Source organism: Hakea prostrata, chromosome 5, assembly GCF_041222555.1.
Source record: "Hakea prostrata isolate BN-2017 chromosome 5, UWA_Hpros_2, whole genome shotgun sequence".
NCBI classification, from domain to species: Eukaryota; Viridiplantae; Streptophyta; class Magnoliopsida; order Proteales; family Proteaceae; genus Hakea; species Hakea prostrata.
In genome coordinates, this window is record NC_142604.1 from 17,648,028 (window position 1) to 17,665,845 (window position 17,818).

Sequence of the window (17,818 nt, forward strand, 5' to 3'; positions counted from 1 at the left end):
GGAAGGGGTCTAGCAACTGCCCATGCTCTTAGAATTAAAAATCTTCTTGTGGATTCTTGTTGTCCTAGATGTGGAGAGGCTGAAGAGTCCATTGAACACTTATTGTTGGATTGCACTTTGGCTTGGGCGATGTAGTTTTCATCACCTTTGGGTTTTAGTGCTCCATCTACTAATATCTCCCTCTCTTGCTTCAAAAAGACATGGAACCATCTAGTTGAGGACAAATAGAGCAAGCAACATATTTCAAGTATAGCAGCCTCTATTTGTTGGGAACTTTGGCAAGCTCGAGATAATCCCATGTTTGAAGGGATGGATCTTTCTTCACTGTAGGTCCTTCAAAAAGCATTACGAGATGTAACATATTTTCAAGAAGCTTTCAAAATCAATGTTACTAATGGCACTCTCTCCCTAGCTTTGGAGAGGTCAAACTTGAAATGGACAACACCTCTCTAAGTTTATTTTAAACTTAATACGGATGCATCTTATCGAGGAAAGAAAGGAGGCCTAGGATTTGTTCTTCGCAAGAGATAGGAGAGCCCATTTTTGTTGTTTCAATATCCTTGCTTCATTTGGCTCTGTGACCGAAGGGGAATGATTAAGCATCAGAGAGGGTTTATTGGCAGTTGCAAGGGAAGGAAGGATTGGATTATATTGAGATAGAAGGTGGTTGTCAAGAAGCTATCCGATGGTTACAAAACTCATCTCATTCTCTTGTTAGTTTGAGACAATATTGTGGAAGGTGTCTCACATTTATTTTCCTATTATATGTCTTGCTCTTTTTTGTTTTGTCCTAGGGAGCGCAACCACGTTGCCCACTCCTTGGCCAAGAAGGCTGCTACCCCTACAGGGAGGATCAGTTGGCCATTGTCCACCTCTTGGTTGTCGAATGTTTGTAACTCTAATGCCTTGTTTGCTCGTTGCCTAATGAAATTCTCTTTACCAAAAAAAAAAAAAAAAAAAAATCAAAAAGAAAGAAAAGAAAAATGCAATTTACCAAAATTAAATGACCAAAATGCCATTAAGCACTTGACATTTCTTTAATTCATGTTTGATTGCAGCGCTGCAGGTATATAACGGAGAACTCACCGATATCTTAGGCGTGAGACGGGAGCAGGATTCCGAGACCTGCTGTCTCTCATCGGTTTTAGTTTCAACTTCAGTTTCTCGGAAGCTTTACTGCAAATGATACTTCAACTCTTCAATTAGGAATTTCACTTTCTCTTTTGCTTTCCTTTTAGTTTAAGGAGTTGGATTAATCTTCCGCCATTGTTATAACGAGAGCTCGAGCAGAGCAGTTTGATCGCTTTAATCAATTGAGTTTGGGCTTCCTCGATCGGATCAACTAGGAATTGGTGCATTACTTTCTCCGGTTAGGAGTTTGATTTCCGTAACTTCACCGGATCTCTGCTACGAGTACAGAATTGGACTTGGTCCCTTGCGGTGCCTGTGTGGTGGCTTGAATCCTGAGAAGGTAGTCAGATCCAAATTTCAAAATTTGTAGTGAAATAGAATAAAAAAATCGACAATTTCTCCAACTTCCCAGGTTCTCTTCTCATGCTCCACACCGATAGAATCATTACCGTTTGTGTTAAGTCTTTCTGTTTTGATGGCATATTTCTTTGCTAGGTCTAATCGATGAATTTTGCACGTTGATCGCCAAGAGAAAGATAATGTCGACACAGGAGATGGCGATTAACGGATTGCCAGAATTCCATGGAGATTTAACTGTAAAATCAGAAGAACAAGCATCTGACATGGATCATGACGGAGATGGATATCTTATCAATGGCAATGCAGTGTCTGGTTTTGATGGGACTCATGACCAGCTTGTACAGATGGTTATTGAACTCAATTTTCAGAATTTATACCTGAAATCTCATATTGAAGGCTTGAAGAGTATTCAATTGGATTCTGGTGGGATCTCTGTGAGTGGAAATGTTAAGGAGTTACATGAGAAGATAGAATCTTTGAATAGAGAGCTATTGGAGCACAAGCAAGCACAAGTTGCTGCAGAGGATGCTCTGAAGCATCTCCGTGAATCATACTCCGAGGCAGATGCAAAAGCCCAACAACTGTCTGCCAAGCTTTCAGAAGGTTAGATTCGATCTTTCCTCTTCCCTACACTCTCTTTGTCTCTCATTTGAACTTTCTTCCAATATCAATATCGTGAGGGTATCTGGTTTTAGCTAGTGATAGGCGTAGGCGAAAACTCGTTAGAGAGGAGGAGTAATTTGCTTTAACTAAATTAAATGATGCAGTCAAAAGTTATTTATACTTTCTACTGTAGGATTTTTTGTGAAGTTAACTTTGTGTTCAATGTGTTCTTATATTTTTGGGAACAAATTACTTTTCGTATGTATTGAAATGTGTGCAATGTAACACGTTTCAATTTCGAGAATATGGGAAACTTCACATTTTGGTTGTACTTTTCAAGGCTTGAGAACTTGATTACAGTTTAATGTGGAAGTATTGATTGGAAACAAATGTTTTAAATCAGTAATGTCATAGTTATATTTCTGCTAGCTTCTGTTTTGCTGATAAGATAATTTTGCATTCTTCATTTAATTGGATAAACTACTATGGGTTTCTGTTTTTAGTGTTGTAGAATACGTCTTGGGATTCTTACTAGAGGTTCTTCTAGGTGTTTCTTTTTCCCCTCTTCTGAGTAAAGTCCATGCCTACGGATGTTTTTGAGAAAAAGGTCTTAAACTTTATAGGCTGACAATCATTCATGATTTACTTTCGTAGTTGAACAGAAGATGGACCAAGAAATTAAAGAGCGTGATGATAAATATAATGAACTCGACTCCAAGTTTGGTAGGCTCCATAAAAGAGCAAAGCAGCGCATTCAGGACGTACAGAAGGTAAATGCTATGCATTTTTCTTTTCAAAGAATAATTCGAACTTTTGACATCTTTCATACTTCTGGATTGGATCCATCTGCAGTTCCAAACATAGTACTAGTATAGGTGAGAGTGTGGATATCCAATGCATTTTGAGTGATGATTCCATAATAATGACCTGTTACTGACAGTTGAAATCCCTGACGGCTTGCTGTATCAGCAAAAATGGATGAGTTACATGATAGAAGAGTTCTCATTCATCTTGTTAGTTAAGTTCCTTTCAATGAGAAAATAATTGTAATATGCTATTCCCTTTGGAGGGAAATTTAATGTACTAATTTTTGTTTCACTAATTATTGGACCGTTGTGGAAACCCAATAGGGGTTAACTAGGTTATACAGATTTTCTGGATCTAAGATAGGATGAAATGTGATTGCAAAAAACAAAGGGGGGGCATACACAGATTTAGTGGTTCAGCCTTCTGGCCACATCCATTACCAGAGTCACTCTTGTTTCTTAACTTTACACGCTCCCAATTGGATTCTCTTGTTCCAAATAAACCTGTTATAACCACAGTAAGTTTCCCTGGTACCAATCAAACCACTTCCCACTTGTTCAGAACATCTTCTTCCACAGGTAATAACTTTTCAAATAAATCTGAAGCACGAACAATCAAACGTTTTAATAGGGTGGATATACAAATGAATGCTCAAGCCTTTTAATTGGTAAACATATCCATAAACTCACTTGTTCTGTCAACCTCTAATGCCCAAATGTAATTATGAAACAGGTTCAACTAGGTGCTCTTCCTAAAATGTCTTGCTGAGAGTCTCAAAGAAAACTCGCCATTTATGACTGCTGGAGTTTGAAACAGCTTTGAACGGACATTCTTTCACTCCAGCTAGCAGTTTGATTAGCCATTGAAATGGTTCAGAATATCACTTTTGTCTGTACATATGATTCTGCTATCTGGAAATCTTTTTTAGACAGAGGTGATGTCAAAAAGAAATGCCTATTGATGGATGTCTGGTTCCATATTGACTTCTGTTTCTTAGAGATTCTGAACATGTCAAAATGACGTGCCTCCTTGAGGGATGCTCGTAGGGTCAACCAGATGTTTAGTTTGCAAAATTGCATAATCCTGCATTTATTTGGACCAAAGTCTACTCTTGACTGTAAACCACTCTTTTGCTGGTTAATTCTCTGTTGGGTTGTTTGATGCTTCAAAACTGTTTTTTGTTTTGCATCCTTACGATATCCATATGATTCTTGACCATTTTGATGCATATCTTTAGGCATATTACCTATACGATACATTATTCAAATCATCCTTTTAATATAATATCTGATATTGATGTCTAAAACTTTGGTGGTACCTTACTGTTCTTTTATTCTTTCAATATTTCGTATCTTACTGTAAGCTTAGAGAGTTATTCTTTTACTCAAAAAGGAAAAACATAGTTGAGTTAATAAGTTTTGTGTTCTCATTTTCAGGAAAAGGATGATCTTGAAGCTCGCCTTCGTGATGTAAATGAAATGGCTGAACGAGCCTCATCCCAGCAGGCATTTTTGCAGCAAGAGCTAGAACGCAGCCAGAAACAAGCTAATGAAACTTTGCGTGTGATGGATGTGGAGAGGCAACAATTACGAACTGCAAACAATAAGTACTATCTTGTGTGAATTGCCACAAACTTTTCGTCGTTCATATTAATATATTCTAGTTAGTCTATTTTGTTGATTTTTTGTTTGTCTGTTGTTCTCTCTCAGGTATTGCATTACTAGTTTTACTTAGCTCTCACTTATTGCTAGTTTTACTTAGCTCTCACTTGTTAAAAGACCTTCTAAGCCACCTTAATGATCAACCAGGTGGAGAGGCAACCTATGAAGGCTATGTAATGGGCTTCAACCAAATCACTGCCATCTCCAGATTTTTGAAACCAATTAGTTACACTGGTTTATAAAGGGGAAGTAGGCCTAAACCTTTGCTTCTTGTTTGAGGATAGGGCTTATGTTCTACAATTTCTTTATCGAAGGCTGAAAATTAGCAAGGAATGTTCTGCTTAGAATTGAGGATTTTGGGAATCAAGAGAAAGAGGTTTAAAAATGGAACCCCGATTGAAAAATTAGGTCAATGGATAGAAGGTAGGCTATGATCTCGAAGTTTTGTACTTTCATGAGCTATCAGCTTGTTGAGGATGTGGGATTGGATATGGTGGTGGATCTGTCCTAGCTGATCTTGATCAAATCATTGTTGGTCTCGCTGATTTATTCCAGAACAATTAGTTCATGCTGGTAAATTTTTCCATCTAGTTTTTGTTACATATTTGATCATTCATAAGTCATAACTCACATCAGATCCCAATAAGCCGATTTGGATCTGCGTCATGATTGGCCAATTTTTTAAGCGAAAATAGAAGCATCATGAATCTCTCCAAAGTCGTTAAGATGAGCTTGTAACACTTGAAAAATAAAGGATAGTTGTATAGAGTCACATCACTTGAAAGTGGTTGAAACTCTCTAGAAAATCAAACTTCTTATTGCTCATTGCATAGTTTGGAGGGTGTTACAGGCCATGCTGAAGGGTATAATAGGAAAGAAATAAAGCTCTCAGGATTCGCAACTTGCGTTAAATCCTAAGAGCTTGGGTGTGTCTGAGAGTTTATATTGGACTCTAATTCTTAGTCAAATTGAGTTTGAGTTGTATTCCTCTCTTTTTCCTACAAATAAAACTTCAGTTCTGGAGTGCCTCACAACTTGAGTGATGTCTCCCATATCCCTCTCTCTATTTTCTCTCTTTCTTCTTTCTCTGTTCTTCCAATTAGTAACATGGTATTGGAGCTGCGGTGCTAGGATCCTTCAATTCCTTGTGCCATTCTGTACTTCCTCGAATTCTTAATGCAAGTTGCTGGAGTCTTCTGTGCATCAAGTTTGAGTCTTCTACATAATTCTGTTGACTGGGGACAACACCTCACGCTGGTTTCTGACTTCTGGTTGTGAGACTGGTTCGAACTAGGTCTCTTAGTTCCATTTGAAGGTTATTGGAATTCTCTTCTGTCCTGGTATGTTTGTTGAGTGATGCAGCTTTGCTCGAATAGAGCTGCTTCAAGGATCTGTAGGGCTAGACTTGAATTCTAGGTCCAAAACTAGGGTTTGGGGTTAGGGTATATGGGTATCAAGGATTCTTAGCCCATCTTTTGGGAGGTTGATAAGTTCCTTGCTATCGGGTAGTTTTGAGCTGGGATGAAACTTAAGGGAATGGGATAAAACTTAAGAGGAATTCATATTTTGTTCCTTAGAGTAACCGTAAGGGAATGGGATAAAACTTAAAAGGAATTTATATTTTGTTCCTTAGAGTGACCTCTTCAAGTATCAATGACTTTGGATGGGTGGATTGGGAGATATCGGGTTTCTTGATTTTGGAGAGAAAATGCGGTGACATTAACAAGGATGGGCAAAGTATGGTTTGGTTGGTTCTTTAGGGCTGAAATTGGGTTGTAACTTGTAAGGTCACTAGGGTTGGGGGGATGAGGTTCCTGAAGTTTGGGACAGATCTAATGGCTAGATTGGCTTGGATTTGACCTTGAATTTTTGGTCTCTAGAGAAGTCCAAAAATTCAAGCAAATGAAAAAGGAGGTGGAAGGGGAAGGAGATTGATGGGGGCTTCCAGAAGTATTTGGTTCGGACTTTGATTGGAGCCTAGATGAAGCTGGATTGCTGCTGTTGTTGGTGGTCGGAAGTTGTCTCCTACAGACACTGTTAAGGATCTAGGCCAGACTTCACTTTGATTCTTCTTAGGGTTGATTCTTCTAACTTACTAGTAAAGTCAGATATGCTACCATTTGAATCCTCAAAGGATTTGACTGACCCATTGCATAGTTGTCACGGCGGCGAGGCGATGCAAGGCGGTTTAGGCTAATTGAGGCGATGAGTCGACGAGGCGCCCTCCGAGGCACTTTTGAGGGGGTTGAGGCATTTTAAGTGAAATTTTTAGTGTACATCTCATTCACTCTAAATCTATCATATCTTATATAATAAAAAAAAACTAATATCAGACTACCTCAAGTCATTCAACATACTACAAACCACACATAATAGGTCCTAAATAAAAAGTCGCGAGAAGAAAGGAAGAGAAGAAGTTGTTGTCGTTGGCCACTGCTTGCCGGAGTGTCGTCGCGGGAATGGAAGAGAAGAAGAGAGGAAGAGAGAAAGAGATTAGGGATTAGAGTGAGAGTGAGAGTTTGAGTCAAGAACTTATTCTCTTTCAATTTTGTTTGTTTTTATTTTAACATTTGATCACATGTAGAGTCATTATACATATGCATATAGGTTCAAACAATGATACTTTACAATCGGAATCTAATAAGTATTTCAATATATGCCTTCGATTAGGCATCTTTCTCGTGATTTAAAAAAGAAAAATAAAAAGCGGTGCCTTATTGCTTAAAAATAAGGCGATGCCAATTTGAGGCGCTCCGAAGGAGCCCAGACACCGAGGCGACGCTTAGGCGACTCCTTGACAACTATAATCCATTGTTAAAGCATACACGCAGTGCTCGAATGGAAGCTTTATTACTCGATAATTAGAACTGCCTCTCCTCATTGAGTGGAGGGGTTATTTCTACATGCTAGGGGCTGGGTTTCCCACTTGGACTTGTGTTCCCAGCCCAATACTACTAGAAATCAACAGATGCTAGGTCTTATATCTTGAGTCCTTGACCTGTACAAGGACTGATTTAGAACTCCTAATTAAACGCAAGTTTCTAATAAAAGAAATGACATACCAGTTATACCCCTCACATGCTCAAAGAAAGCAATTAGAATTGAAACTAAGCAATTAAAACTGAAATAAAGTAATTGGGTAAGCAACCCTGGGGGCTGGACAGCAACCCTAGGTGGCTGCTTGGTCTTGGATTTTCTTTTGGACTGGGAGGTCTTGGATACTGCATCACTGAGTTTCCAACCTAATTTTGAAGAATTTCAGACATAGTTTGCTGGGTTTCCTATTGGATCAGACCTTGTTGGAGACTGTTCTGTCTATTTGGATTAGACCTAGTTTGTTAATTGGATCAGACCCAGTTTTGTCGGAGACTATTTGAAATCCTTCATTGTTATTAAGTCTTGGAACTGCCCCTTGTATCTGTTTCTGTTGACCGGAAAAGGATACTGTTGCTGCTGCTCCTCTGTTATTTGAGATTTCTAGGTGTGATTATTAGTTTTGGTGGATTGACATTGCTGCTGTTAGATATCTTTTCTTGTTGGGGTGTTTAGAGGTCCGTTTTGAAGACATTTCTACTGCTTCCACAGTATTTGAGATTTAATTTTCTTGTGAAATTCTGTTTTGAACACATTACTACTGCTGCCACAGTATTTCAGACATATTATTTTTGTGGCTAAGTGTTATCGGTTAATGGAAAAGAAGACATTTTAATTGCTGCATTGTTTTTCTATTTCTGTGCTCTTTTTCCAGATTGGTTTGTGCTATTATTTTCCTGGACAGAAGAAGGGTTGGGTTTCCCTTGCGTGGACTAAAAGTAGTATTACCATGTCTGAAACTGAACCTGAACCTAAAAACACTGTGACTGGAATTATGTCCTCTACATCTCACCAGATTTTTTAACAGAAACTAGAAGGAACTGTCAATTTTCATTAGTTGAAAAAGGCAGGGTTGTATTGACAGGCTGTGGGCAACAAGCCATCTCACTATGCCAACTGGTAAGTAATGAAACATGGGAAACTGTGGATGCTCAAAATTTAGGACAGATGTAAATCTCCATAGAGGGAAACATTGTTGACTTAGTCACACATGTTGACACAGTGAAAAGATTGTGGGATTAATTAAATATTTGTACTCTGGACAAATCAATCTTTCCTGCATCTATGAGGTGTCATAAGAGTTTTATAGGGTTGAGAGGAAAGGTGGACCCTTAACCAATATTTAGCTGATTTTAGGAAGATTTATGAAGAGTTAAATGCTTAACTGCCTATTACTTCGTATGTGGTTGAGAATTGAGATGCAAAACCAGCAGGGACAGCTAGCTATTATAGGAATTTTGGGAGGATGCATAAAGGAATTGATTCTGTTAGGTTGCAAATTTTTGGGGGACAGGAGGTACCCTGATGCAAACTGTCTCCAGGGGTTGCACAAGGCCTAGGGTTACTTCCACAAACCCTAGGACCACTACAAGGGGTATTTTGGTAATTTAGTCAAATTTTGTGGAGTCTAGGTCTATGTCCTATTGAGTTATGTTTTCTGTCTAGACCTTAGATATATCTTTTTTTTTTTTGTGTTGTTTTGGAGTTTTATTGCTGGCCCACTTAAGTGGGGGGGGGTGAAACTCTAGGCACTCCCTTAAGGGCCAGATATTGCTGGTGGCCCACTTCAAAAATTATTGGTTAGCCACACTTAACAGATTGGCATGATTCTGTTAAATAATTCAAACTTTGAAGGTAAAATGACAAAAATGCCCTTAAGTGTAGTGCTATGACCAAATTACCCCCTAATTGTCAATCACACTCTCCATTAGGTGGCCCCCTTCACCCATATCCTTCCTTCACCTTGTCTGTTGGAAATCACCTACCATCGCCAGAAACAACCACACCCCTCCCCTTGCTGGCCACCCCACCTCAACCCTCCCCTGCCGGAAATCACCCACCATCCAATGGGGTGAATGTATAATTTGGGCTAAATAAACAATAGTAATATGTCTATGATTTCGTTTGTTATTTTCTTTATTTTCTCTTTGTTTTGTGCACTGTGGTTTTCGTTGGTCTTGCCAAAAGGAAACCCTAGATTAGAGAGTGAAGCTGAATTTTAGAAGAAGAGGGAGTGGAATTACTAGATAACTTCTTGAATTAATGGCAGAGCACTTGGCATCTGTGTTTGGTACAGAGAAAGATCAGGTTAATTGCCCTTTTTATTTCAAGATCAGGGCTTGCAGACATGGTGATAGGTGTTCTAGGCTTCATAAGAAGCCAAGCATCAGTCTAACAATGTTGATTGGTTAATTTTATTGTCGAATCAAGTTTAGGGATGCTTCATTCTCTTGCTTTACCACCACCCACTAGCTTTACAATGAATCAGTGTCAGTGGGTAAGACTGCGAGGGAATTGCCGTGTGGACATGCTTACCATGGGGACTCAATCGTGCAAGGGTTAGATTTGAGGAATTCTTTCCCTGTCTGCAGGTTTCAACTCCCAACGGATGATCCTGAGTATGAGGAGGAAAGGAAGAAGAGATCAGCCATCGCTGCAGTTGAAACATCAGATTCTGGTAGCAATTATCATTAATACCATCTCTCTCTGCTCAATGGATACAGTATGTTAGCAATAACTCCGGTTTTCTTTTTCACATTCCCCTCCTTATTCCTGTTGTTATTGTTGTAAACTGTAAACATGGATGGATGGAGAAATTGATTTCTGGGAGGGGGAGGGAGGAAGGTGGGGGCAGTGGTTGCCGGCGGGGGAGGGGATTTGGTGGTCTCCGGCAAGGTGTAGGAAAAAGATGGCTTGTTTGAATTTAATAAAAATTATCAGGGTTTGGAGACAACCACAGCTTCCTTGGGAGGGCCACGGCAGATTTAGAGTGCCTTCTTCTTCAATTTCAGCAAGTTTCCCTAAGTTCCAGCAGCGACCAGCAATCCCCACTGAAGTTGAATCTCATTTAAGCCCCTTCCTAACCCTCATCCATTCTCTAGCCAATCCACAGGCCTCCATCTCCATTCCAACGATAGCAGCACACTCCCTCCCTGAAACTCCGTCAAACCTAACCCCTATCCCTCCTTTCACCTCTAACTGGATTGCATCTGTCCCTAGACCTGAATCCTACTCCTAGAATCTCCATTAGACCTTCCCTCATTAGGGTTGTAGAATTTTCTGCAATTCATCTTCAACATTCCCCCAAGTCCTAGTCGACTTAGAACTCCTAAATCTTTCCAAACCCAACTTCAACCACCTTTCTTTTTTAGGATTATCTCCCCCAACCTTCCTCTCACACTCGATTCCAACCGCAGCCCAATCCAAGAGTCCCAAACACTTTAGGGCTCTTTAAAACCTGTCCTAAACCAACTTGGACTGACCTAAACCAACTAGGATTAAACTGAAAGGCTGAAACTATAAACTAGCAACAACAGCCCCCTCCCAAGCCCATCCAAAACCCTAAACAGCATTCCCTAAGCCCTAAACTTCTATATTCAGTTCTGAAATTAAAGACAGCAGGAGCTGATACCTCAAGACCCTCCTAATCAGCCTTAAAACCCTTAAAACCTAAATCTAGACCTATTCCCAGATCTGAATCTGATATTACAGCAAGGCTACAAGCTTCAAAGCCTATAAACCATTGTTTCTAAGCCTGGCTGAACTCTTCATGGGTACCGTTCTGTTATATGAAACCCTAAAATCTCCTATAAGACTGTTGGTCCATTGAGAGAGGATCCTGGAGTGAACCTAAATCTAGGGCAACTTCATTACGAGGCAAACCCTAAAATTTTGGCTTACATCATATCCTCATTGCCTGATTCTTTTTTCTCGAGTACTTTGTGTGTCTAGGGACAACTCACATCAGTCCAGCTTCTCTAGTAATTCAGCTCTAGCATCTTTTACTTCAAACTGTGGCTCTGGTGGTGGGTCGGGTTCTAGACATGGTTTGAGAACTCGATCTTGACGGCCATTTCGGTGGGCCAAAAAATGAGATCTTGTCGAGATGAGGAAAAAATTCTTCCCTGTTTGACCCAACTCAGTGGCCAATCTCGCTGGGTTTTTGGTCTTTTGGGGTTGGCAAAGGGTTTCCAGCCTAATTTAGACCTTCTAAACATAATGGCGGCTTTAGATTTATGAGAAAACAATTGTAATCTGATTCCCAATTTGACCCTAAGTATGAAACCTTGCATTGAGGAAGTGAAGATGCAGACTTATAAAACATAAAGTACACATGATTTGCTTAATATATGTGAATACACAAAGGTTTAAACTCAAACAGCTATGCTATATTGTACATCACATACATTCACAAGACTAGGTGAAACCTCAAGTTTGGGTGACTCACCTTTGTGTAATTGTGTTCATAAGTAAGACTGCTATGTGTTCATTTGAACATGTTTTGTAACTTCTTTGTTTAAATTGCTTTTTCAACTAGGATTGTTAACTAGGTTTGAAACATCTATATATATGGATACTCACCTCTTGCGTCATTGCTGTAGATGTTGTAGGAGGGTTATTGATGAAGACTAGGGGGTGTTGTGGCCAAAATTCCAGGTAAAGTTTCAGTAAAAGAGGTATTTCCAGCAAGGCGCAAAGAGGGGAAGCGAGAGCACCCAAGGTCTCGCCAACGTCGAGTCTAGATATGTCGACTTGATTGAGATTTGGTATTTTCGAAACAGGGATTAGACGAGAATTTCGGTTGAAATTGAGGTCTCAAACCAAGATCTTGACTTGGTTGAGATCTTGATTGAGATATTTGATTTTCATTTCACTTCCCATCTCACCTTGATGCTTAAAAAATTTGACTGGGTGTGATATCTCATGAGATCTTGGCTAGAATCATGATTTTGGAGTCACTTATGGTTGTGGGGGTGGAGGATTAGGAAGATACCCAATAGACAAGGAGATACACAGGAATCTACAGATACTACAGGGGATGTCAAGACTTGTCAAGTTGTTATCATTGTGGATTCTCTAGCTGTGCACAAAGATTTTGTTGGAAGCTTCATGAAAAGCCACCTCAGGTTGCTAACACTTTGTCATCAGAGCCCTCTACTAGTGCCACTCCACAGTCTGATACGAAGATTTTATAAAATGTTTGATGAAGAATATATTATATTCACCCAGTTCCAGGAACTTTAATTTCATTCTCAGCCTCCCACTACCCCCTTTGTCCATACAAGTAATGCTACAGTGTCTGTTTCATCTACTTCTCGTCTCTAGGTCATTAACTTAGGTGCATTTGACCATATGACCGGTGTCGTAGGTAACATTTCATCTTTTCGCCCCTCAACAAAATTTAGTGGCCAAATGGAAGAATCACCATTTGACGGAAATCACCGCTCTTTAGTGCTTGAATTGCAGGTCCCTAGAACCTTTTGGGCTGATGTTGTGTAAACTGCTAGTGATCTTATTAATCAGATGCACTGGGTATGCCCTTTTAAGAGAAGATAACAGTAAGTGTACCCAATCAATAAGCACAAATAATGAACTTGGAGGCCTTATACTAGGGATATTTGCAAATGGTAAATGCTTCTGACAGCCTAATTACAGTTTCTGTAACAGTCCTCTTTTGAGTTAAGCCTGCTGTTGCAGTTATATTGGTGGGATACTGTGAATTGTGTGTAGGCTGCTCAATCAGTATAATGGGACATTCTCTTTGTTAATTTATGCTTGACCCATAGTTTATAGGTTGTGCAGCTTATGATGGGATACAACATTGTCACAATTTTTGGGACTCATTTATTTTTTCTTTCCTGAAACTTGTCATTATTATCTCCCAATGGTACCTACCATTACCTATACAGGCCTGAGCTGGCTACTGGAGCTTCATATATTATACCAAGTAGCCTTATTTTGTGGCTGATTTATATTCCAGGTAAGTGGGCTGCCATGCTTAATTCAATATCTTGTGTTCCTGGTAGGTTAGCAGTCATTTGGTGGGCCTTTTATTTTATTTTTATTTTTTTTTATTTTAAATATTCCAGGTGGGTTTTTAATTTTAATTTTTTCAAATAACCATGCAGCAGTTTCCTCATGCATCAATGAGCAGATTCCTTGAGCCATGCCTGGAGAATTGTGATGATACGAACAAGGCAACTTTAGACTTTTAGGTGGCTTGTCAATAGTTTTTTTTGGTCAACACTTATCCATAGCTGTGTGCTGTAAAAAGATTGTTTGGTTGATGTTTCCTTTCCTTTCCTTGTGTTGAAGAAGAGATTGCTAACTGTACAATTCCCATATGATTTTGGCACATCTCAGAGTTGATACACAGTAATCCCCCTGTATCTTGTGGCTGAGATACCCATATGCTAGCATTTTTTGTAGAAGAAATCAACCTTAAGGTAAAGGGGTAAAGGACACTTGTATCTTTGGCTCAGTGAGCCAACCATTTGATGCCGGTCATCCATCTCTGGAAGTTCTAATACTTCCTCAACAACATCCCAACTAATGAGGTCAGCTACATGTTCTAAGAAATCCTCACACTGAAATATTTATCCTGACATAGTGTCTATTGAATAAAGTCTATGAGATTCTGTTTTAACAGAGAGGGATGTCCAAAGGGAGTCCTCTGTCTACTATGGCACACAAAGCAGATGATTATATCAGTGGTATCGGGACTCAGGAGTATGTTAGTTGTTAGGTTCATAATAGGAGTTATTTATGGAATGTGGAATTGTTTGTGGGCATAACTTGCTGTGCCATATGAAAGGCAGATGTGTCAATTCAATTTACACTGTTGGATGGATGGCCAGGGAATGATTTGGACTGGCTAAATGCCCATTTTTAGCCTTAAATCCAACCAGTGATACTTCCAGGTAAAATATCACCTTGTTTATATTCATTGAAGACCCCTAATCCCATGCACCTGGTTCTAGATGTGGGATTGTTAATGATTTGTCATTTCACATTGCCACTTTCTATTGGGGTGAAAGCCTGAAACTTAACTTGTGAGTAGATACCTGCCCACAAGATTTCAGGATTTCAGCACCATTGGACTTATCATGTGGCAGAATTAGATGTCCACTCATACATGAATATCAATGAGTCTACTCGTAAATTCTACTCACTTCTATTTTATTTCTGTGAGTTGGCATAAGAGAGTAAATGTTCACAAAGAATAAGGGATCCTGAAGAGTTTTTTGTCCTTGTTTCCTTCTCCACCATGCAATGCTGCATCATGGTGATGGTTTTCCACTTGCGTATAGTGGAGGAGCTTTGGAGATAAACTGTGAAGCTCCTCCAGTGTGCTCTTAGAATACCACTCTGCTTGAGCAAGCAAGCAGATTAGCTCTCTCATTCATTTATTGTGCCGATAGACCTGCACAAGTGAGTAGAGCTAGATTAGATGGAAGCTATATATGTCTGTCCCACTCTTATGAATACAAGAGAATCAATAGGATTATATGGCATCTCCATAGTTTAAAGTTCTATACCTAAAGGAGATTAGAACAGCTTCAGTGAAATAGCTTTCTTGTCTTCTGTTTGTCATTGCTGTTTTCCCCCTTTTCTCTTGATTGCTCTTCCATTTTCATTGCTGTGCTGTCTTAAAAGATCATACGTTCATGGATTCTATGTTAGCATGAAGTTGCACAGTAACTTCTTATCAAGTGACATCTCACTCTCTCAAACACTCATGTGCAAACACAAATTAGATTTATTGAAAATTGTCAACTCTATTTCTAAGTAAATACTAGAATAGGCAATGGTTGGTTGAGGCTTTTTATCCCTTGCAACAAAGTATTGGTCATGCATCCTAAACGAAGTGTGATTAAGCCTTGAAAAATTTATGTATCACAGAGCAAATCTAGTATGGTTTATTGGTATTCTAAACCAACATTACAGAACCAAAAACATTTTTTGATGAATAAAGAACTGCAATTATTTGCTGTAGGGTTCATCCTTTCTTCAATATCTACACATTAAAAATGCTATCTAGATTTCTCCCCTTATAAGTCCCGACATTGATTTCACTTGTTCTACAGAATGAGTTAAGAGATGTTTTCCTGATTATAATGGTGCTCTTTACTTTCAGATTCAGAGAGACTATTGATGAAGTAAGACGTTCACTGGAGGCCAAGGAGAATACTCTTGAGGGATTGGAGAAGTCTCTCCTTGAGAAAGAGCAGGTGCCGATACATTATAAACTTCTGAATTGCTGCTATGTGTGTGAACTTGCACATGAACACCTTTCTAATTTTTCTCTTAGTGGTTGTAATATCCTTGTTATCTTATTTCTTCCACTTAGTCTTGATGGCTATTAATTACAGGCAAATCAGCATATTGATGTTCAAGGATTTGTTGTTGTTAGTGTGCCCATGCTTGTGTATCTGGCATACTTTTCTTCATGAAGATAAACTTGTCTTGGTCACAGTTTTCAAGGTGTTACCAAGACACCGCTTAGGCATTCAGGCTGATTTATAGGGGCCTAGGTGGTTGCATCCATAGAACAAAATTCCATTGAAACTTGTGGAATTTCCACCGAAATTTTCCATTTTGAGAACCTTGAAACGAAAAGCTAGGGGACCGAAAAAAATCCCAAGTTTCGATCAAAACAGTCGAAAATGGTCGAAACCTCAAAACCTGGTTCAACCCAACTGGCCAACTGGTTCATGAGAAATAAAATCCCCAAATTTTGTGGGAATCATGGGAAATTTCGTGGAAACCTGGAAAATTTTGTGGAAACTTAAGACTTTTTCCTACAAGTTTTGTAGCTCTCCCAAAATTTCATTTTTTTTGTTTCTTTTATGTTTCCCCAAATACCCCCTCCATTAGGACTTCCCTATCCAAATTGTGTATTCCCTCAGACTGATTATCTTAGGCATGTTGATGACCAGACTTATAAAGTTACACTTGTCGATTATCTTGACAACCATGGCATAAAATGTCACGGGATACCTATGTTCGTTGGTTGGAGGAGAGGATGTTACAGGCATAGTACTACTTAGCTCATAGAATGGATTCACTCTTGGCACTCCTCTTGGCACTAAATTGTACTTTCCTTTTATTGTCAGTTACTTTGTATTTGATGTTTTGAAGTTAAAAATTATATATTGAATGTTATTTACTTAAGTAGTTAAATTTATAGTGTACTTCTAGGACAACTCTACATTGATGTTATGTACATTGAATGACATATCAACATTGATTTTTTTAGCAAAATACAGCCTATGTGTTCTTTATACTCTAATTAACTTAAATGTAGAGTCCCACCCTAAAATATTCCCTAAAACCTGTCAAAACTTCATGTAGAAACTTGCACGAAAAAGTCTCAAGTTTCCTTAAAAATTTTCAGTTTCCCACCTAGGTCTCCCATTTTCACCTGGTCGAAACTTGAGTTTCCCTTGAATTTTTTTCTATGGTTGCATCCTTATTGTAGGGTGCCTTGCACCAATTTAGTTAGTATTGGAGTAAAATTTGACATTTACTTATGCCAAATATCATGTAAGAAACTATTTTTATATTTGATATTTCAGTTGAGATATTATTTGCAGATAAAAAATATCCCTTACATACAATAAAAAGTAGTTCAAAAATTAATTCCATAAGTTAAGAAGGTCAACCCCAAGTATGGTGTATTTATGTTAGGAAAGGAGGGGGAGAGGCATGAATCCCTTATATACAATAAAAAGTAGTTCAAAAATTAATTCCATAAATTAAGAAGGTCAACCCCAGGTATGGTGTATTTATGTTAGGAAAGGAGGGGGAGAGGCATGAACACTTAAATCACCATACTCACCTAAACTCTTCAATTGTCTTAAAACACCTTGGATTGCCTAGCCGCGTTGACAACTATGGTCTTGGTTGTTGAGAAATAAAATAAGTGGATTTCATGCTTTGTTTATGTCTCTTTAGGTTTGTATCAGTATCCTTTTGTGCTATTTCTTATTGCAATCAAACAAGCAGTGAGACAATGCCAAGTGAAAGTAAAGTGCTCCTTAGTTTATAATTAATTACTCTTAATATTCTGATTCTCTTTGTGTACTTATTCTTTTTTTTTTCTCCCTTTTTCTGGTATGTGCTCAAGTGTGAAAATTGTTACATTTATTATTTTTCATCTTTGGTCCAAGGTTTGGTGACTTGATTGAAACTCATTCTGTAACTTGTAGTTTGACATGTTCATTTCCATTTTTGATTGGTGTATATTAAAATTTCATCATATTATTATGTTTTAGTGCTCATTCTATTTGACCTTGGAAGTTTTGATTATTTGATTGCATAGTATTTTAAAGTATAGATGGACAATGTTCATTCCTTTATTATTTTATTTAAAATCTTTT

General features: G+C 38.6%; 1 protein-coding gene across 2 annotated transcripts in view; it reads left to right on the forward strand.

The window, feature by feature from the left end:
• Window positions 1-1,080: 1,080 nt before the first annotated feature.
• Window positions 1,081-17,818, forward strand: part of ATGRIP (Golgi-localized GRIP domain-containing protein) — a 49,552-nt gene continuing 32,814 nt past the window's right edge. The window contains exons 1-5 of one of the 2 annotated variants that reach the window (XM_089155863.1): window positions 1,081-1,543; window positions 1,627-2,094; window positions 2,749-2,864; window positions 4,338-4,507; window positions 15,574-15,667. In XM_089155863.1, coding sequence (XP_089011989.1) covers window positions 1,671-2,094; window positions 2,749-2,864; window positions 4,338-4,507; window positions 15,574-15,667 — 804 coding nt within the window. In that variant the 5' untranslated portion in view covers window positions 1,081-1,543; window positions 1,627-1,670. The remainder of the gene's footprint in view (window positions 1,544-1,626; window positions 2,095-2,748; window positions 2,865-4,337; window positions 4,508-15,573; window positions 15,668-17,818) is intronic. The other variant, XM_089155861.1, reaches the window with a different exon arrangement.